This window comes from Rhinatrema bivittatum, chromosome 2 (genome assembly GCF_901001135.1).
Source record: "Rhinatrema bivittatum chromosome 2, aRhiBiv1.1, whole genome shotgun sequence".
Classification (NCBI taxonomy): Eukaryota; Metazoa; Chordata; class Amphibia; order Gymnophiona; family Rhinatrematidae; genus Rhinatrema; species Rhinatrema bivittatum.
Window position 1 is genome coordinate 222,681,631 of NC_042616.1, and position 23,002 is coordinate 222,704,632.

The 23,002-nt window shown below is 44.9% G+C and overlaps 1 protein-coding gene across 1 annotated transcript in view; it reads right to left on the reverse strand.

The window, feature by feature from the left end:
- Positions 1-23,002, reverse strand: part of COLQ (collagen like tail subunit of asymmetric acetylcholinesterase) — a 193,976-nt gene that overhangs the window by 112,383 nt on the left and 58,591 nt on the right. The window contains exons 3-6 of the mRNA XM_029589208.1: positions 15,517-15,618; positions 6,075-6,119; positions 4,010-4,036; positions 1,687-1,758 (exon numbers count right to left, since the gene is read on the reverse strand). Of these exons, the coding sequence (XP_029445068.1) occupies positions 1,687-1,758; positions 4,010-4,036; positions 6,075-6,119; positions 15,517-15,618 (246 nt within the window). The remainder of the gene's footprint in view (positions 1-1,686; positions 1,759-4,009; positions 4,037-6,074; positions 6,120-15,516; positions 15,619-23,002) is intronic.

Consider the following 23,002-nt stretch of genomic DNA (forward strand, 5'->3'; position numbering starts at 1 on the left):
TGGAAGTACACTTTATAGCAGGGTTATTCTAAAATAATGTTTCTTTTCTCCTTCCGATGTTTCTTGGTACAATCACTGCTCTCATTCATGCAGCAGCCTATCTTAACTGACACTAGAATTTGTGAGTCAGCAACTTATTAACTATCTCTTGTTTCTACCTTACCTTGACTGGCACTCATAATGAAATATTCAATTATATTCATTCATACACTCATTCACTTTCTTTCCCCACTGTCCTTGTCAGTATTATTATGTTTTTTGTAACTTTCTGGGTCTTGGTGACAAGCTACAGCAACGAGCTTCTGCTCTCGGCAATTCTCACCAGGCTTTTTTTTTCTACATTCTAAACTGCCTCTGTAAAAAACAACCAAAAAACATTTCAATATTCCTCCCTGGTGATGTCACTGGGCTGATAGCACCTAAACAAACAAAAGGGAAAACCAATTATTAACTTGCATTAAGTTGCTCACTTGCAGCCACTTTAGATGTACAGTCACTCTGACAGCATATAAATCAACCAAATTTTTCAAAAAACTTTTTTTAAGAGTTCAATACACGCCACTAGGCGATTAAATCTTCGAATGTGATACAGACACCTTCCATGCGAGTTAGACGGTCTGTGAGTGCCTTAAACGCGGCTCAACTACGGCCGAAGTTTCGCTGATAACAGCTGATAACAGCTTCATCAGCGAAACTTCGGCCGTAGTTGAGCCGCGTTTAAGGCACTCACAGACCGTCTAACTCGCATGGAAGGTGTCTGTATCACATTCGATGATTTAATCGCCTAGTGGCGTGTATTGAACTCTTAAAAAAAGTTTTTTGAAAAATTTGGTTGATTTATATGCTGTCAGAGTGACTGTACATCTAAAGTGGTTGCAAGTGATTGAGAAGACCGAGCGCTCTCTAGGCTTCAGGAGAGACGCTGACTGGCTTGCTGATGCAGTTCACTTTTCCTTATTAATATTTTTCAACCAATCAGTTGTCTCAGATAAAACAATATATAAAGTATAAAAAATATATGAAGCATATAAAAATTTAAAAATTAAAAAATGTTTTCCTAAAAAAAATAGCAAGTGAGCAACTTAATGCAAGTTAATAATTGGTTTTCCCTTTTGTTTGTTTGATTTCCTTGATGGGATAACTTCGTTCTTTTGTTTGTCCTGATAGCACCTAAGCCATTTTAGTCCATTTTAGTTCCTTAGGTTACAGCTTTCCTTCTATGAATTCTGAGGTGTTTGGAATGTTGGGCAGTGCTACTAATCCCTTACTCCTCCCCACTGTATCAGTCTCCAGTCCTCCCATGGATCCCAGACAGGTCCCAGGTACTTTTCACTTTTATTTATAAATTTTGAGCACCCCCTTTACAAAAAAAAAAAAGTTACATGCTACTGAAAATGTGGACAGTGGAAAAAAGATTTTTGTGCATGCTATCCCTGTTAAATTATATTTTAACAAGATAATACATTTTCTTTATTTTCTAATACAATCCTTGCACATCACCCTTTTTCTCTATTGTTTCCTACTTCCGTACCAACGAAACATGCAGTCTACCACTGATCTCCCCTTCATCCTTCAGAAAGAACTCTCCCTCTTAAATGCCAACACAGTACAGGGGATTTAGTGCTGGATCCCTTCTCTTGCCTGTTTTGTAGACACAGAACAATAACTTGCTGTATAATTCCTTACCTTGGGTCCTGCTGGTCCAGGTAAGCCAATCGGGCCTGGCATTCCAGGGACCCCCAGCGGGCCTGATCTGCCCTTAAAAGATAATGAAAACAAAATCATAGGAATGGGTTTAGTACCCAGGATTCTAACCCTTAGCATGGAGCTATGCACAGAAATACTAATTGCAGTACACTACTGTTCTATCATCCCAGATGGGAAAGCTAAAGAAGTATAACGTGCAGAATGAAATGGAAGCTCTCAAGTTGCATTATGTGTTTGTTAGTGGAAATGTCTAGTGACTATTCCTTTAAAAAAATACCCTAACTGAATCACAATCCAACATCATCTTCATTCAGTCACTGCCGATTATTGTAAATAATTATGCCTCGTTCTGTTAAATTTCTCTAGCTCCTTCTTCCTCTCCCAGTCTTGAACAGCCTTGTTTTATTGTAACTTCATGGTTTCTTTTCACTCGTTCCATGTTCATGTTCATCCACACCCCTTGTTAATTGTAAACCAGCTTGATGTGATTTTTATCATGAATGCCGGTATAGAAAAACTCGAAATAAATAAATAAAATAAATAAAGATTATTCAATTAATCAACTTGCCTGTTTCTTGACTCCATTACTTTCTATTTTGGTTTTATTCTTTTGACTTTATCCTATTACTTATTTCCAATATTTGTAAAGCTTTTAGCAGGGGTAGGCCACATCACTCCTGGTGTGCCACAACCCAGGTCTGGTTTTCAAGATATCCACAATGAATACGTATGAGATATATTTGCATGCACTACCTCCATTGTATGCACATATATATCATATTTATGGCTCTCCAAGACCCGGAGCTGCCTACCACTGACCTATAGGCATATCTGCTGCTTCCCAGAGTACCATCTTCAGCTCTCTGTGCTATATTCATGCTTTAGATTTATCAGGGCGATACCTTCATGGGTCAATCTAGCAGAGCCCTCTTGTACTGGGACTTGCAATTCCAAGGGTGGCTGTGTAAGAGGAGCTTTCTCCCACCCTATACATTAGTATTTCTTTGGGAATAGAATATAAATAAGAATGAAAATGATGATATGGCTTGTTTTAACAGGCAACTTCATTATCTAAAGCAAAAAAAACAACAACAAAACAAAAGGTCTCCAGTTTTCATTGAAATCTACTAACATGCAATATCAATAATAATGCCAATATCATTTCAATAATAAAAACATAATAGCAGCATTTTTACTTTCTATAATTCCTTTCATCTATATAGCCCTGCAATGCCCTTTGGGAGAGATTTTCACAAACCAGTTCAACAGGTGAGACGCTCTAGTAGTTTGTGGCCAATAATCCAACCACCCATACAGTATGTGGCTAAAACTATCTGGATAAGGTCACACCAGCTTCTGGCTCACCTAGATACACCGGTGTAATGAACACACAGGTACTTCCGAAAATTAACATGTGCCCGGACCTAAACATGCCCTCAGGAACATCGATTTTTCCATGCGGCAAAAAGTATGTACGTTCTGAAATACACACAGGCTTTTTAGATGCTATACGGGAAGGGGCAGGGGATAATTTACAATTAGATGGCCTTATCTGCATGACTCCAAAGTTACAAACCCAACTAAGCCTTTGAAAATCAATCCCTTTAGAAATAAGTACAGTGATTGCATGCATACAGCCACCGCTAGAGTGGAAGCTTTAGTTGCATATTTCTGGCACCAGAATTAAATGAAAGCTCTAAAAGGGTGAGGGGAGAAGGAATGGCCTTATTATTTATTGCTAAATCTCCCCTCCCCCCCCCCCCCCCTTTATAGTTGGGTAAACAGGTAGAGAGAAGAATCATTTTTTTCATAGACAAGCAGCTGTGTGCTGAAGTGGGCATTGGTTATAAAGGCAATCAAGGAATCAATTTAAATTAAATTAAACTAGCTGAAACCTGTGGCATTTCCCCCAGAGGTCCCTATTTACTTTCCTCCTCCCCACTCCTCCCCCAGCATTCCCGCGCTTCCTTCTCTTATCCTCAGCTTGTGCTCAGTCTGTACCCGGCGTGCTCTGATCCCCGTCCCCGGGCCCACCCCAGTGAACTCACACTCCCTGGGCCAGCCCAGTCCCAGAACTCTCTCCCCCACCCCCACCCAGCCTAGTCCAGTCACACTCCTGACCACCCTCCCTAACCCGACTCCAGCTCACTGCTCACCCCTGCTCCCCAGCCCAATCCCAGCACACCCCGATCCCCCTAACCACAGCACTCCCTTCTACCTCCCCAGATACTGTACATAAAGAAGCAGATGGAAGCAATTGTTATCACGGAGCTAAGACTAAAGGGTTTTTAATCCAGCTTACCTTTCTCCCAGGCCTGCCAATCTCTCCCTGATAAAGTAAAGGACATTCTGTATTAGAAATACAGGCAAGGAATGATGCGCAGAGGGTTACAGCAATTTAAAATGGAAGCAGAGTCCCATTCAGCTTCACTTTGTAGCCTTGCCTGGTTAAGAGTCAGAATCAGATTTAGTACATGTGCTGGAGCGGGCCCGGGGTGAGGACCTCGCAGCCTCTTGTTAAATGATTTTATGAAAACAAAGTGTGTCTCACAAAGCGGAGCACAACTGGTGAGAGAGCCTTGATAAGAAACAGACAGTGCGTCACTAGTGAGAAGAATATCTTTAGTGTGGGAAGTGTGGCAAGGTTCATCACACTCGAGGCTGGGCCGGTGGCTCATTGGTAGTGCAATGCATTGACCTGTGTAAGGTCCCAGCTCCAATTCCCAAGTCAGCCAAGGCTAAGGATGCTGGGAAGGTGGTGTTTATCATAGTCTCCAGTGGGGGAAGGAGAGAGAAAGGAGATGCATGGTCCTTGCTCAGGGGTGACAATTAGGACCCATGATTGCAGGGATCTGGAACAAGTCTTGGTGCATGGCCACCGGCTGAGGATTGTCACTGTAGAGACTAAACTAGGTACCTAGGAAGGTAGGGGATCAGGGTCAGTGTTAGGCATGCTGGGGATCCTGGCAGAAACTAAGGATGGGCACAGCCAGACACCTGGAAGTTCTGCCTTGGTGATATCACTCAGCTTTGCAAAGGAGGCCTCCTATGGTGCGGGGGCCTCAGCCAGTTGCCCTGTTTGCCTCCTCACCTCCCCACCCAAAAAAACCCCCAGCTCTGAAGGAGAGGGGGGGGATATAAAAATAAAAAAGAATCCCAGTCCTGGTTCCAAGAGAGCTGGAGGCCCAAGAGAACAAGAGGAAACTTCTGGGTCATAAAAAGAAACAAAGAAATAGAGCACTCGCAGCAAAGCTTGTAAGGGGTCCATTGACTGGTGACTGTGGCACTTTTTCTGTTACTCAACTCTATTATTCTCTATTATTACTCTATTACTCAACTCTATTATTCTCTATTATTCTCTATTATTACTCTATTATTCTCTATTATTCAACCTTGTCTGTGACTTCTGTGGAGCCATTAGGACTCCTCTTGTACTAGTAACTTCTAACACATATTGAGAGCCAAATTCAGAAACTCAGAAGTTATCTGGCTAAATGAATATTTGGGCACTTAGCCTGCTACATTTTAGCAGGCTATCTTAGTATTCAGTTAAAATTTAGCTGGATAACTTAGGAGTATTCCAGGGGTGTTTCGGGGAGGAGTTGCATTAGCCGGCTCAGTCTGATATTCAGAATTAGCTGGATAAGTTATCTGGCTAAGTCTGGTTGGGCCATAGACCTGTCCTAAAGTTAGCTGGCTATATTCAATAATGCGGCTGCATTGAATATACCTCCAAAGTTAGTTGGAGAAGATTATTTGGCTAACTTTGTTATCCAGACAGTGACTGAATATGGTCCTCATTATAGGTGACTCTCAAGAGCACTCTGTGTTTGACCAGGGAGTGGATGGGGCTCATAAGGAAGTGCAGCACAGATGAAACCTGGAAGTGGATCTGTATTCCAGGGAGATTAATAACACAACTGAAGCAGGCCTGGAGTTTGGCATAGGCAATGTAGGTAAACTGCCAAGAGTGCCGAATTCTGAAGGTGCAGTGCTGCCATCCGGCCCTGTTGACGGCTCTGATCTTCAGCCCAGCGCCCGCGGCTGCAGCTCCATAAGAAAACGTCAACACAGGGCCTGGGAGTTGGCATGTGCTTATAGGTCCTACAGTGGCTCTGACCCTCTCATAGAACAGGGCTGGTTTACAGGCCATGTGCTGACATAAATTTTTTTTCTGCTGCTGTGAACAATGGCTGAGGAGAGGGAGAGGCCTAGACAGAGGAATGGGTGGAAGACCTCGGCAGGGGCACTCCAGGAGAGCCCTCCCCCCACTCACAAGCAGTGCTTAGGGGGCGCTGAAATTGTCCCAAATAGCCAGACAGGTGTGCATGCCCACTGATGTAAAAGGAGAAGAAAACAACACTTACTTTTTCTCCCTTTGGTCCCATTATACCTGGAAATCCTGGTGGGCCCTAGGAAGAAAATGAAAGCAAGCAACTGTAACAGATTATCTTTTAAAACCAGGGCATAAAAATGTTGTATCCTTCTATCCATAATCAACAGCAGTAGCTTGTCGGTTGTAAAAGCACAGCAGGCTTTTGGAAGACCTTTTCGATTTTAAAGAGAATGGATTACCTTACGCCTAGAGCAGTTGCTGTGGTGGATGCATCTGACTTCAAAAACAGACTCCCAGTCTCATAAAATGATCTGGGGGTGAGCAGGCCACCGTAGCCTGGCTGAGCTGCCCTTGTACATAACTCGGCACGTACATGGGGGAAAACAACAGGTTTCCATTACGGATGAAAAAAGGCAGGACGCCGGTCCGGGGGCAGTCCCGAGTCCTCCGGCACAGTGGCTGGCCGGCTCGCGCAAGATACGCCTGCAAGAGGCAGGCATAAAAAAGAAAATAAGGTGGGGGGGGGGGATTTAGGTAGGACTGGGGGGTGGGTTACATAGAGGAAGGGAGGGGAAGGTGGGGGGGGGACCAAAAGAAAAGTTCCCTCCAAGACCCTCCAAGGCCGCGCACGCATGTTATAAAATCAGGTGTACATTTGTGCGCACTGGGTAGCGCGCACAAATGTACCCTGCTCACGTAAGATTTAAAATCTGGCCCATAATATGCAGAGACAGATACATTTTTTAGAAAATTGATCAGACGCATCTAACAACATTTTACAAAATCTCCATTTTATTATGCAAATTCACATTATCCTTAGCCAATATTGCTTCATCCATTTCAAGTTTATTTATTTGCACTTCTTGAGAGACAAATTAAGTCCAGTTCAACTATCTGGTTCTTCAATTCACAAGAGTCAGAAGCCACTATCTGAAACTGGAAGGATAATTGTCCAGAAACAGAAAGCTGTAGAACAGCTATAACTTACTCTAGACAGTCATAAAGTTATATCTTTCAAGGCATTTTAAACAACCCCTGTCCATCTGTACTCCTTGCAAATGTTCAGGTAAAACTATTCCAGACTACATAACAAGACGCTCACCAGCGCCAGCTCCTTTCGGCTGCAACTGTCCAGCTGTAACTGACTCTGCCAGTTCCTCTGTTGAGCTACATAAGCAACCCAGATCATCCGCAGATCCAGAGACTAGCCCAGTTCTCTCTCCCCTTGCTGAAAGGTGCTATGAGACGTCAATACCGCGCACCCACATGGAAGAGCAGTTGACCTCTCTCTAAGCCAGCGCCACTGGAGGGAACTGCCACTCGGGAGACAAATTCACCTCCACAGGGGAGGATGACCGACTTTCCCATTCTTTTACATCTCAGATGACAACAGTGTCCATCGGGCTGGAGAGCCAACAGTGGAGCAGGTTCAGAGGGAAATCCTGACTTCCTCTTTCACTTTACCATGGACGGCAAATACACCAAAACGACATATGCAGCCACAGCTACGCTGCAATCTGAGGCTCCTCCCAAGTAACTTCTTTGTTAGTGCAGTTAGTGTAGCTGTGTTTAAAAAAGGTTTGGATAAGTTCCTGGAGGAGAAGTCCATTACCTGCTATTAAGTTCACTTAGAAAATAGCCACTGCTATTACTAGCAACAGTAACATGGAATAGACTTAGTTTTGGGTACTTGCCAGGTTCTTATGGCCTGGTTTGGCCTCTGTTTTAAGAGACTTCACAATATAAAGTAAATCAACAACATCTTTTAAGAGACTTCACAATATAATGTAAATCAACAACATCTTTTAAGAGACTTCACAATATAATGTAAATATTTAATCCTTAACTGCTCAGTTATCATGCTCTAATTCTTTCCTCAGTTATATCAACCTTGTTGTAATGTAACTTTATGACCTCTTTTCACTTGTTAATGTTCCGTTTTTCGTTTTACACCCCCCTGTTTTCTGTAAACCAGCATGATGTGATTTTTAATCACGAATGCCGGTATAGAAAAACTCTAAATAAATAAATAAATAAATAAATAAATAAATAATGCATTCTAGTAAAATTAATCTTTTGTAAAAAAGAACATATTTTCTTTCCTACAAATAGAAAGACTGAAAATACTTGCACATACATTAGATGAGTGACAGCAGACACCCAAATGGGTTGAATTAGCACAAGTTTAAAACCTGTGAGCAATAGCACCAATGGTTAAAGTTAGACAACTAGTGCTACTACTAACAAGTTACTAACTTGTGCTAATTCCACTCCTTTATTAGGTCAGAAAGAATGTTCTTGACGTGTTCTTAAAATAGGAATTCCAATAAATGAAATCCAGTGAATAGTTTCATTAGAATAATAATGTTTGGATTTTAGCCCACCTTTCCAAATAATGCTCAAGGTAGCTTAAATCATTATTAGTAATTCCAGTATTATAAGTCCCTTTCTAAAGAGCGTATACTCTAAGTTGGTAACTTTCAAGCTGGTGCACAGGCACTCTTTGACGTGTGTGCATTGGCGCACGCGCCCAGATACGTGGCCATTTTATAACTTGCGCGCGTATGTGTGCGCATGTTATAAATTAGCCAGATCATGCGCATATGTGCATGCAGTTTTTAATTGCGTGTAAATTTATTTATTTATTTATTTATTTAAACGCGCTTCTAGCGCGTGTAAGTCAGGGAATTTTAAAAGGGACATTTGCCCACGCCATTGCTGTTTTCACCAATTCATCCACCATTTCACCAAGTTAACAGCTAAGTCCTCCAAACCCCCCTACTTTAATAGCCTTTGCTCCCCCCAGTTAACCCAGACTTTTTAAACCCCTGAGAAATGTCTCTTTCGGTTTATTTTTTAACTTACAACTCATCCCTTGCAAAAGTAAAATTACATGCCACTGGACCTTGGTGCTTGCACATCTCTTGGCCATGCCCCAAAATGCCCATGCTCAACCCAGACCATACCCACACCCCACTCCTTTTTGAAACGTTTTGAGATAAGCGTGCAGTGGGAGATATGTGTATCTGGGTGGCTTTTAAAATTCGGTCACTGCGCACCAGCCCAACTTGTGTGCACATCTCCCAACTGATGCACACGCCAGATTTTTAAAATTCACCATTAAGTGGGTAAGAAAATAAGAAATTGCCATGCTTCCATCAAGCCCAGCATCCTGTTTCCAACAGTGGCCAAACCAGGCCACAAGAACCTGACAAGTACCCAAACACTAAGAAGATCCCATGCCACTGATGCAATTAATAGCAGTGGCTATTCTCTAAGTAAACTTGATTAATAGCAGTTAATGGACTTCTCCTCCAAGAACTTATCCAATCCTTTTTTGAACCCAGCTAAACTAACTGCACTAACCACATCCTCTGGCAACAAATTCCAGAGCTTTATTGTGCGTTGGAGTGAAAAAGAATTTTCTCCGATTAGTTTTAAATGTGCTACTTGCTAACTTCATGGTACCTGAGGCAAATAAAGATATAGGGGTAGATTTTAGTACGTGCACGCACGTGTCCATGTGCGTACACGTACTAGTATTTGGAATTGGCCACGTCTTCAATGTATCTGTTTTTGCAGAATCCAGATATCTCATCCTTGGTCGCGATGTGACCTAAGTAGCTCACTTCAGGACGCATTAGTTTGCTCTTTGATATCTTTAGCTTAAACTCACTGTCTCATTTTCTAGAACATCAGGTCTAACCTTTTCACATGCGAGATGCCTTTAGAAAACACCAAGATGTCATCCAGGAAGAGTAGGAGAATCTCAAAGATGTAATCACTCAGCACCAATTCTATCAAGCAATGAAACATTGCTGGGGCATTTGTTAGGACAAATAGCATTCAAGTCTACTCATATAAGCCAAAAGGGTTGGTGAAAGCAGTTTTTGGCTGGTCTGCTGGATCCATGGGAACCTGTAAATATCCTGAAGTTAAATCCAGTGAAGAAAAGAGAGCAGCTCAATGCATCCAGCAGCTCATCAGTGTGGGCAAGGGATAGGCATCTTTAACTGTGACTTGGTTCAGTTTATGATAGTTAGCGAGGCCCATGGACTATGGCTCTCTTTCCTGATTCCTTTAACAACTAAGCTCTTTATATGCTATTTGAACTCATCATAGATGTGCAGGGAAACTCGCTGGTGCTTCTGCTTTATAAGTGCAATGGTTACGGTATTTATGGTATGCTGAATAGCTGACATGTATCCGAGGTCTGTGTCACTTGAGGAGAATACAGTTTGGTGCTTCTGCAATAGTTTCTTAAGGATGTGACTCTGTTCGTTTGTGAAATCCTCCCATATGACTTCCATGGGTATCTCTACCTGATGATGCTCAGCGTCTTCCTGATCAGAGAGAACAGCCTGGCATCTCTGTATCTTAACTACACCATCATGGTCCTGGAAGGTAACAGGTATTATTGTTGGGCAGACCTTTTCTGGAATGATCACCTCTGCTACCTGATTCTTGGCGGAAGATACATGGCCTGGGATTCAGTATTCAAAATTCTCACGGATACTTCACCTTGTGTAGATTTTGCTAACAGATTTGCTACCAGGATTGCAGATGGCAAGGAAACTGACTTAGACTGTGTGACCACTATTGGGCCATGGTGCATTTTCTGCAATCATGCACGTTTTCCTTGTACAATTGTCTCGGTTAGAGGTGGCAACATGAGGTTCTGGTTGCCAACTGGTTTTACAAATCCCACTTGACCAGGCATCTGCTGTCGGATACTGGACCATATCTTATGAATTCCATTTTTCTTTGAGGAGTCAGAGGTCAAAGTACTCAATTCCTGAAACAGGCTATCTAAATGTTGCAGAATATTCATTCACAGGATTCCAAGAATATAATCACTTTCTGTCTCAACCGGCCAATTACTGTCTTCTATAATGAATACACTGGCAACATTTGACCCAAGCAGGTGACATCTGCTAGTACAGGTAAGTTAATTCAATTTACGGCAATTAGTTTGATCCAGGTGGCATCTTCCAATGCAGCACCTTCAGATTGCTTCTGGAAATAGGAAGCTGTAATGGTTGTTACATCTGATCCAGTATCGATATAGCAACAGGTTTTGATGCCTCCGATCAGAATATCCAGCACTGGGATTTTACCAAAGGCGGATACCTTTGTGCTATCATAGATGCTGACAACCGAAGTTTGTAGGCGTATCCCAGGTGTATCCCAGTCTCTCACTCTGACTCTGTCTAGAGACATGACCTGGCACCTGACATTTATAGCAAATCAACTCTCCCCTATTATTCTTCAGCAGGAGCCTGCGATAGCTCAACTCTCTGTCAGAGTAGCGAGTAGGTGCTGGCCCTCTGGACAGCTGGTACTGCACCCAAGCAATCACACCTTGTTGCTGTTTACTAATGTCTTTCAGTCGTTGCCCAAACATTTCCTGCTGGATACTTAATCTCTCATTTACTTTGTTGATTCAGTCTAGGCCACTGGCTTCTGAGCTGGTCTCAGTATTGGATAACCTTACTGTCCCCTTGTTATTGTTTGTAAGGTTTTGGACACTGTGGCAGATGACCACGCCCATGGGGGAAAGTCCCGTGAGGGGCCACAGGTCAGGCTCAGCTTTAGGACACACAACACAGAATTATCTTTTATTAAACAGAGTTGAGAAGCCAACAGAGGTGGCAGTAGTGAGTAGAGATGAAGCCCGGCTGGGCTTGTAGTCCCTCAGGACACTGGAACAATGATCCCTCAATAGCTGTACTGTAGTGGAGAGAAATGAGATAGTGAGTACAGTGGAGCATACACAGGGTTCTGGTATAGAGCCTTGTTGGTAGATTACTCACACAGTGGTTTCTCCTGGAAGGTAACACAGAAGCTGGAATAGAGGCCGGCCCTCGAGGAGTGAGTATCTGATTCCAGGGAACCGCTCTGAGAGAATATAGATGGTAACTCACTGATGGTGTAGGCAGCGGTTTCTTCCAAGCAGAAGTGAGCTCAGGCAGCGAGTCAGGGAACATGGGCCCTCGAGGAGCGAGTACCAGTTCCAGACAGTGACCTGAAAGAAAAGAGAGAAGCCCCTGAGGAGCGGGTTCCCCGATAGAGTAAGTCCAATTAAGGAGAGGCAGAGTAGCTAGGTACGGAGAGCGAATCCCATCCGTAAGGAATCCCTTGCTAACTCGACTAGCTAGCAAACAGAGTAGGCTTTCGTATCCGGGATGCGTGAAGTCATCACAGGGGGAAGCCCTGAGGTTCGCGCCAAAGAAGCAATAAGAAGCAGGGCCACACGGCTCGTGCACCCTATGGCAGCTGAACAACATGGCAGGATGCAGCGCCCAAGCTGGACCGGGGACGCCGGAGAGGACGGCAGGCAGACGCCGTGGCAGCCAGATGTCCATCAACCGCGGGAGGAGTCGCCAAAGAGGTAAGGAGGGCAGAGTGAAGACGTCGGGCAGTGACAGTCGTAACACCCCTCAGCTCAGCATTTTGTAAGGACGCAAACAGGTGGCATCTTGTCACCTGGTGGAAGGAAAACTTCATCCTCCACAGCCCAAAACACAGCAGTCTGTAGCAACTCAGTGAATGTTAAAGTTGGCTGCTCCATGAGTCTTTTCCACATCTCTCTTCTCAGGCTTCCATCTTTCATGCCCATGACAAATCATTCTTTCAACATCCCCTCAGGATCTGCCAAACAATTAGGATCTCGATTCAGGGCTCAATTCAATTTCTCTTGTAGCCTGTATCCATACATTCTCAGCTTCTCTCTGGCTTCCTGCTTCTTGTTGCAGAATTCTTGCAGCTGTACGCTTATGGATACTTCTCCATATATTGTTTTCAGTTAGGTAAATAAATTGGTCAAGGTTCTAAGTTGTGCATTTCTAGTTTGACCAATCAGATGGTCTCTTGCAATCTCCAGTTGATCCTCCTCTGGAATATTTGCAGGGCAGTCTCTGTTCTCTCTATCCAGTCTTCGACCGATAGATCTCAGGGTTTACTTGGCATGCCTGCAAAATCAGGGATGATCTTATCCCATTGAATATACATTGCTGTGCTTCTAGAACCTTCCATTTGTCTTTCTTGTTGATCTCGAAGAGCCTATAGCTCTGCCACTTGTGCTGCCAACTGCGCTTCTAATGCTTTCATTCTGGCTGGACGCTAAAGTGAAGCTGTACTTTGTGGGGAGGCAGGCACCACCTGGGGACCACAGGTGCAAAGGGAGACCTATAGACACCCTTGTAATAAGGTAGCTCCTGCTGGATGCCTCAGTAAAAAGGACATATCCTACCAACTGCCTCTATAGTAAGGACAGATCCTACTGGGGACCTATCTACTAAGGACAGATCCTGCTGGGAACCTCTCTAATAAGGATGGATGCTGATGGGGACCTCTCTACTAAGGACAGATCCTGCCGATTGTGTCAAATCTAACCGCACCCCCGTGGTAGAGACCTTTTCCCACTGTCATGGCTGAGGCTGGTGGGGTGTTAAAGGTCCTCTTCCCTACTGGATCTCCTACACAAAAATGGGGTCCAGAACCCACCCAACAAAGTCTCCCAGGGGTAGAGAGGGGAAGCAGGGTGAAATTTAGGATAATCATCTTGAGGGAGGATGCTTCTTGGTATAACTCAGAAATAAACAAATCTTGATGAACAATTTTAACAAGTTTATTTTTACCAGAAAGAAAGGCTTAGAAGCAATCTTGTGTTAAATAATAAAAGTATTCAAGTTCTTTAGCATGTACCATTGGAACAATACTTAAAAAAACTTTTGTTAACTATAGACAATTAGAGAACAATTAGAAATTGTATATACTTTCCAAATGTTCTTTTACAGTAGCAGTGCAAAAACAGTATTAATAACAATTCTATTCTCTTGTTTACGAGAACTTATGCTGGATTCATCTCCAAGTCACATAAGTAATACTTTTATTCTTTTGTGTGTTGGCTTTGCTCTGGGGCTGATGCAATATCATAAACAGTAAAACGGGCACTCAATAATGAGTGCCCGTTTTCCTAATGCATGCAAAGCTACCTCTCCTGTGCACCCGATGTAATAATTAAATGAGCTGGTGCTGTAAAAAGTGCGCTAGGGACAAATTGTGTGTTTCTAGCACTCAAAAACATCAGGTGCCCAGGAGAGGTGGCTGTGCACCCACAACAGCATCGGGCGCCCAGATCAGCACCAGCAACTGACCTGACCAAACCTTCCCCCCTCACTAAGGTCTAGCCCGATGGGTCAGATCCGGAGGTCCTCTACCTGAAATGGCGGATTCTGAGGTCCGTGTGGTAAAACAGCCCTTGCCAGACCCCAAATCCCTCCTCCAAGGCAGAGACACCTGCTGGAGACCCTCCCCCAACAGGACTGTTCCCAATTGGTCCTTTTAACTAACACGAATCCTCTTTCAGGACAGCCTTCTGAAAGAGGATTCGTCCTTTAATGGACATGTGACTGAATGGACCAATTGGCAGTAGGTGAAGAAGTGAGTACATTAATATTAAGTGCCCGACACTGTCTCTCCCTAGACCTGTTTCTGCAGCAGCCCAGGTAACTTTTATTTACATTTTTTAACCTGTTCACATTACTGTCATCTGCAAAAAGGCAACATTTTCCTTCTAATTCTTCCACAATATCTCTCACAAAAATATTGGACAGACCAGGCCTCAGAACTGATCCTTGAGGCACTCTACTTATGACTCTTTTCTCCTCCGAGTAGGTTCCATTTACCACCACTTGCTGACATCTGTCTGTCAATCAATTTGACATCCATTCCACCACCTTGGGTCCTACTACCAGGTTTTTCATTTTGTTCACAAGCCCCTTATATGGGACTGTATCAAAAGCTTTGCTGAAATCCAGGTATATCACATCAAGTGCTCATCCATGATCTAATTCTCCAGTCACCCAATCAAAAAAAAAAAATCAATCATATTCATCTGACAGGACTTGATAAAAACCATGTTGCCTTGGATACAGCAACCCATTGGATTGTAGATAGTTAACTAGCCTTTCTTTCAGCGGCATCTCCATTAATTTTCCCATCACCGATGTAAAGCTAACCAGCCTATAGTTTCCACACTCCTCCCTGTTACCATTTTTGTGAAGCAGAACCACAACCATGCTTTTCCAATCTTGTAGCATGCTACAAGATTGGATCCATCAGTAGACCCACCAGGACATCTGTGAATTCCTTAAGAATCCTGGGATGCAACTCATCCATCCCCATGGCCTTGTCCACTTTCAGGTTTGCTAGTTCCATTCAAACCCTCTCCTCTGTAAATTGGGTTGTATTGGGATTTGAACCCTGGTTTCTCTGGAGCAGTTTTCAGGCCATTCCTCCAACCACTAGGCCACTTCTTCTCCAATTTGTGCATAAACATTTTAGTTCATTCATGCAAAATAAGAACTAAGATAAACCAATGGAAAATAAACTTTGAACTAGGTTGATGACTTTAAGCAGAGTTTATGGAATTTGAATTAAAAATAAATGGCAATGTTGAAAGTACTAACCTGAGGACCTGGAGGCCCTTGTGGGCCTGGTGGGCCTGGTATACATAAAGGTATCGCAGGCTTGAGTTCTAGATACAAATGCTTCAAATCTAGGTCTTCCAGCTTCAAGACAAAATAACATACACAACATATTAATGGAATTCCTAAAAAAGGAGCTGTAGACGTTACATGAAGACTCTAGAGCAATCAGTACAGTTTCACAATCTGAACAATGACAAGGATATGGTGTCAGTCTATGGCACAGGTAGGAAACTCTAGTCCTCAAGTGCCACAAGTAAGTCTGGTTTTCAGGATAGTCGCAATGAATATGTATGCGGTATATTCATTCCTGGGAACTTTTGAGTTGTGGTCGCCCTGAGATTGCTGTTTATTAGCGGTGGGTGCAGGAAAGGGGCAGGGAAAGTAATAAGGCATATTAGCTTTCTCTCTTTCACCTCCTCCTCCCCAACCACTAAGCTCTACTTTCTCTCTCTTCTCCTCTCCCACTATTGCCATTTTTCCCCTCTCCAGGGATGATCCCAGCATTCTTCCCCTTCTTCTCTCCCTGACAATAGCATGCTCTTTGCTTCTACTCCCCTTTAAGTCTTGTGTACCCTCATTGTACCTTCAGCTGAGTGAGTCCCAAGTCCTGTAATCACAACTGCAGATTGATCTTTGTGTGTTGCAGCTTCTCTCTAGTATCTCCCCACATGCTGCCTGCAGCGCCTGCTCCAGAATCACCCCTCGCTTCATGTTCCCTTCAGGCTTACTGAGGAAGGGGAGTGGCTAGAGCTGTAAACAGAAAGGCCTGGAGCTTGTTAGTGTTTCACCAGAGACAGGCAATTGATAAAAATTCCCTGAGTGACCAGAGGAAATCTAGAGAGTTCCCAGCCTCCACTATATGCAAATATACAGTATTTCATGCATATTCATTTTGGATGTCCTAAAACAAGACCTGTTTGTGGAACTCAGGACCAGCGTTGCCTACCCCTGGTCTATGAGTTATAATGATGTTCAAGTACAAGCACATAAGCCATCCCTCACCTCATCATACTACTTTTCAAGAGTATAATCACAGCAATGAACCAGCATTATCTTTTATTCAGCAGCCTCCAGCCCCAGAACTCCAAACTATTATTAAGCCTATGTTTTCTGCAAAAACATTGGTGCTATGGCTTCCAAAATATCCTCCTTAGTGTAATACTGAGAACAGCATTAAAATAATTGTTAGCTGGGTGAAAGCCCCAGTGACACCCTTAATGTATTTAAGACAGGAATAAGGCACGCAGGTGGAGCTTGAAGAGAATGGCCTGCAGAAAATGCATTAGCAGCTCGGTCACCGGTAACTTGCTCACGTACGTTTAACGGCACACATATACAGCACTGTAACTAGGACTTTCATCTTCAGGGGGAGGTCTTTGTGAGGTTCTTAATGCAAAATGGCAGCATTGCAGAGTCAATGATGCAAAGAAAATTACAGTAGTTGCCTTTGAAGAACCTGGAAGGTATTGTACGCTACAGTTTTCAATCAGTATTAGTTTTAGTACACACAGCTTGCCATCTCAAGTTTACATATTTAAGATTTGATGAAATAACACTGCACTGCCACCGCCCTAAGGAGGATGAAAAAAAGAAAAAGAGAAGAATTGGTGAGGCCAATATTCCAAAGGCCGTTTAGTGGACAAGTTATCCGGCTAAGGAAAGCAGTGTATCTTGTCCTGGATATTCAGTGGGATAAACATCCCACTGAATATCCCCAATTAAAGTTATCCAGTAATCTTAGCCGGATAGCTTTATAGATAACCGGATATTCTTTTGAATATCACCGGTCCTGTATAGTTATTCAGCTATGGTTAGCTGGATAATTTCATATTTAACCAGCTATATTCAAAAGAATATAGCTGGTTAAGTGGCAATCATGTTTAAAAAAACAAAACAAACCAAAACATTGTTGTTCTTCACAGGCCTCTCTCCCACCCAAGCTCCAAAGGCTCGGCCCTGCAGGGCCAAACCTGCCGCCCCATCCCCCAAAGTGCCCCATCAAAAAGAAAAATGAGGACGTGGAGTCAGGGCTGGTCTCTCTCTCCCCTCCCTGCTCCCAGAGTCCATTTATTTTAGGACACAATGTTCTCTCAATGGCCCCCTCTCCTACTGCCCACCCCCCAACTTTCCCCTTCCAACCCCCTTCCCCCAATACCTTAAACTGTCATTTTTATTCAGACCGGATCGCGGTAGTGTCCTACCACGATCCGGGCCTGGTGCTTCTGCTTTTGCTGGGCTATTGCAATGGAAGCGTACATTCCCGCTGCAGCAGCCCTAGTCTGTACCACAGTAGGACACCACCACAAACTAGGAGGAAGGAAAATGTCAGTTTAAGGTACGGTGGGGGGGGGGGGGGGGAGAGGGGACTGGAGCTGTAAGCGAAAGGGAAAGGGTTGGCGTGAGTGATGGAGGGCTGGGGGGGGAGGAGCATGGAGAGAACATTATGTCCTAAATAATCAAGCAGGTTGCAGAGAGTTAGTGTGGAGTAAATACGGGTCACACAAAAGAGCACACAGCAGGGAGAAGGGTGTGAACCCTGTCAGTAGTGCTGTCCCGAGTAGAATAAAATAACAATGCAAAGGTTTTCTCAGGACAACAGCTTTATATAGTGAACTTCTAAGGAGTATCAAAAGTACGGTCCCCCTAAAATAATCAAGAACAGGGAGAAAGGCTGGGAGAAGGGAAGAGGCCAGCCCCGACTCCCAGTCCTAATATATATTTTTTTCTACATTGAGATGGGACGCTTTGAGGAGGGGGCCAGCAGGGCTGAACCTCTGGAGTTTGGGGGAAGGGAGGCAGGGAACTGGTTTAGGCCTGAAGGCTGGTGATGTGATTTTGTTTTTAAAACCGGATCATCGCTTAACCAGTTTATGTTCTTTTGAATGTGGACGGTTAAATATAAAGTTATCCAGCCACATAAAGCTGGATAACTTTTGACCTGCTCTGAAGCAGCAGTAATAGCTGAAAATCGTCTAAGTTAGTTGCGTAACATTGTCACACCCTAGAACACCCTTTTTTTAATCTGGCTAAATAATAGCCGAATAATGACTTACCCTGCTATAACTTAATCGCATAAGTGGCTGAATATCCCAAAACTCACCATTTAGACGGCTAACTTTAAGTTAGCCATCTAAACGGCTTCTGAATATTGACCCCTGTGTTTGTAAGGGCAGCGTATACTCCCATCACACCATAGCATTATTTTAGTATGTGCTATTTAAATTGGAGGTGGGCAACTAGTGCACTGTGTGCAGCCTCAGCACTCCTGCCATGGCAGGTTACTATGGGTGAAGCCTGGCGCTGACTGGGGACAGAGTAAATCAGTGCTGCTCGCTATGCTTTCAAGAGTCCCCTCTCCCCTTTACTGAGTGTGCTGCTTACATTTTCCCTTGTGCGGGGTGAACCGAACTTGTGCGTTGGGCGGCTTATTACATGAGGTCCTGCAAATCTTTTAATGTCCGTTTCCCTTGTAGTCTTACATTAACATTGGCTAGGAGCGAGGCAGTGTGAACTTGCAAACTCTGCACTCCATCATTGCCCTTCTTGTGAGCTGCCACTCCTTTCACTGGGTTTGGAAACGCTTTCCTCAAACCCCAGGAGGCTTTGTGCTTATTGATATTTGTGGTCTGACGGCATGAAGCGTAAGTTTGATTTCACATTTTCATAACACTATCAGAATTCTTTGAAGATGAGAATAAATGTGTGGATAAGGGTGTGCCTGCTGATGTAGTCTATCTGGATTTTCAGAAGGCATTTGATAAAAGTCCCTCATGAGAGACTTCTCGGGAAATTGAAAGGTCATAGGGTAGGAGGCAATGTTCTTATTTGTGTATTGGTAACTGGTTAAATGATAGGAAACAGAGAGTAGGACTGAATGATCAGCTTTCTCAGTGGAGAGAGGTGAATAGTGGAGTGCCCCAGGGATCTGTACTGGATCTGGTGATATTTAACGAATTCATTTATGTCTGGAAAAGGGAGCAATGAATGATAAAATCTGCACATGAGACAAAATTATTCAAAGTTGTTAAAACACAAGCAGACTTTCAGAATCTGCAGGAGGACCTTCTGAGAATGGGAGAACTGGGCACCTAAATGGCAGATGAAATTTAACATGAACAAATGCAAAGTGATGCACATAGGGAAGAATACGCCTAACTATATGAACACACTGCTGGCTGGGTTCAAAATGTATCTCAAGAATTCCCTAGTGAAGGTGTTAAGGTGTGACTGGCACTAAGTTTGTTTTCTTAGGAGGCCTTAAACTAAGCATCTCCCCTACAGGAGTGAGCCAGCCCCCTGCTATTGAACTGGGATGCTTTCTTGGAAAGCTTCTTCCAAATTTTTGATGACCCCCCCCCCACCATGCCTGCACAGCTGAGATGGAGCTTCTGCAATTAGAGCAGGGTCTGGGCTGGTATTCACCTATATTGGCAGATAAGGTGGTCATATTTAGGTCAGGGACCCAGGCCTGGATTTGTCAATAAGCAGACTAGGCCTGTGCCTAGGGCAGCAGAAGTCTGGGGGGGGGGGGAGCAGCATGACCAGTCACTGCTTTTCAGCTGTGCCGAATCTCACTCAGCAGAGATCAGCTCTCTCTCCTGATCCAGGCCCTCCCCTCTAGGCAGCATGCAGGGAACAGGAGAGCCTGCAGCAGGCAGCAAGGGGGGATCACTTTGGGAACATTAGGAGGGCCTGAGTAGAGAAAACTGGAGGGTGGGAAGAGAGGCTGGAGGATGAGAGGGGGCATTGGCTGTGTGTAAGAGAGAGGGGAACAAGAGTAGAGGGCAATGTTCATGTGTGTAAGAGAGGAGTGCTTCGTGCTGTGTGTGTGTGTGTCATATTGGGTAGGATGTTAGAGAGGGCATGCAAGGAGGAGCAGGACGAGAGAATGGTAGGGATACCTCCCTCCTCCGCTCTCCACCCACTGCAATTCAAATCCTCCCTCCCCTGCTCTTGGATTCCAACCACCAGATCCTGGAACCTCCTCCTCCCTTCCTACTTCTCCCTACTTCCCAGATCCTGCAGCCTACTCCCCAACCCTTCCTCCTCTCCTCTCCCCTTCCTCAATCCAAGCGCTTCTCTCTCTCTCTCTCTCTCTTCTTTCTCCTCATCTCCATCCCAGATTCCTAAGCTTCCCCTTCTCCCATCCTCTCCATCCCCAAATTTTGTTTTCCTTCTCACTCTCTTCCCCCTTTTCTCCTCATCCCATTCCTGATCCTCTTCCCTTCCTCTCCCCATCCCTAAGGTCTCTTCCCTGTACTGATACTTGAGATCACGTTTGTTCACCCAATAAAAATAAAATTATACATACTCTTAATTATAGTGTAAAACAATTTTTATAATGTAGCGTAAAAGATGGAAATGTTTGCCAGTTTACTTCAGAATGTATTTTTTGCCACAGGATCTACCCCTGAGCTGCCACAGGAAACTAGGGGGGAACTGTGCCTTAGACCTTCTGCTCCCTGTTGTCCAACCTCAGGAGGTGGAAGGAGGGAAGGGAGGTGGCGGGGGGCGACAGCACCAGCAGTGCCTAGGGGATGCCAAAATCCTAAATCCATCATTGCAGGGACCTTGTGATGAGAGGCAGTTAAATGCAGGTGATGCTTAAGGAGCAGAAGGATGGGGATGCAGAGAAGATGATCATTTGAAATCGAGAAATGGAAGATTGCAGGTCTTGTATTTTAAAACACTTGAGACATAAGAATTAGAATAAATACATTGGCACTGATTCATACAGTTTGAGACTGGGAAGCAGAGAACCCTCCTGTCTTCCTCCAATGTCTTTGCAATCTTGCAGGGCCCCAGAGTGCAAAGCTTGGGAAGGGGCTGCCACCAGCACCCGAGCTCGCCTTCAAGAGCGCGCGCCAACTGGTGTAGTGAAAGCAGAGAAGGTGCAGGTGGATTGTGCTTGCACACACAGCCCCCCCCCCTCCCCGAGAAAAGAGAGCGCCACGGGAACAAGGAAAGGAGATCAGGTGCCCCTCCCCCCAAACCCAGAGGAGAGCAGTGGTTGATTTCCTCCCCTGACAGTGGAGAGTGGGGTGCACGGGCTAACAGGGCCTCATCTCCGTCCATCGAGGAGGTAAAGGACAGTGGGCTGGTTGGGACCAGGGCCCATGAGCCTGAATGACTGGGACCTTCTGCAGTTGTTGCTGCTTCTCCCCTTTGCTTGTGCTACAACCTTTCAGGGAGAAGACGAGGAGGAGAGTTGCTAGAGCCCGGAGCAGCTTAAGTGAGGGTAGCTTCTTCCTCTTTTCTTGGGGGAAGGGAGGGAGTTGGTTACCACCATGGTTCACGCTAAGCTGAGCGTGTGAACGAGTGCTCATTACATTTCCCAGCATCGCTCACAGGTTCACTCCTTGGAGGGAACATTTCTTACCACCAGGGATGGTGGGGGGGGGGGGGGGGCAGCTTAAGGATCACTAGGGATTGGGAGGGGTTCTCAAGGACCATGCGGTGCATGATATGGGGGGGGGGGGGTGGCTAGTGTTGGAAGATCTCTGGGGGAAAGAGAGGAAGGAGGTAGAAACAAAGTGGGAAACTGAAGGTTAAGCACTGAGGGGGGAGGGCCTGAGGACCGCTGTGGGACTGGCATGAGACTGGGAGGATCAAGGACCACAAGAAACATAATATTGGGGGGAGGGAGTTGGGGATTGAAGACAACCAAGGGAGATAGGAGGGGGTTAAGGACAGTGGAGGACCTTGGGGATTGAGCACTGGTGGGAAGTGGGAGTGGATTGAGGACCACTGGGAGGATGCAGGATGAGGCTAGGGGGATTGAGGGCTACTTTGTGTATCATATGGCAGGGAGGGCCACTGCAGGACACAAGAGGGGGGTTAGTGGGAAAGAGGACCCCAGGGGGTTGATAGGAAACAGGGGGCCAGAGGGATTAAGCACTTGATGGTGCTTGAGTATCTTCAAGCATGTAGGAGACCACTGGCAGTATCAAGGGTGAAGCTCAGGGAGGAGGGCACTGGGGATGGGGGCCCAGTGGGAAAGAAGCTAAGCTGTTAGAGGAAAAGGAGACAGGTTGGCTGGGAACTGATAACTGCTGGAGGAAGGGGAGGATACCTGGGAACTGAGCACTGGAGGTAGGGGGGTGGGTGAGGTGGTTTTGACACAAAAATGACTGCCTGCTCCAGGTGCTGAAAAGCCTGGTTACGGCAACGCGACCTTGCAACCCTTCTTCTCAGATCACTACATTGGCTCCCCATCCACTTCTGCACACAATTCAAGCTTCTCTTATTCACCTCCAAGGGCCTTCATTCTGCAGCTCCCCATTACCTCTCCTTTTTTATTGCCCTCTGAACCACTCCTGTCAATCTCCCTCATTCGTTTCCTCCTTCTCTGCCTGCTCTCTTTTTCCGCTAACGCTCACAGTCTCTCTTCTCACAGCTGCTGGCGGATTTCCCTCGTGTACTGCACTTCGCAGGACGCGGTGTCTTTCCTCATGAGATGAAAAGT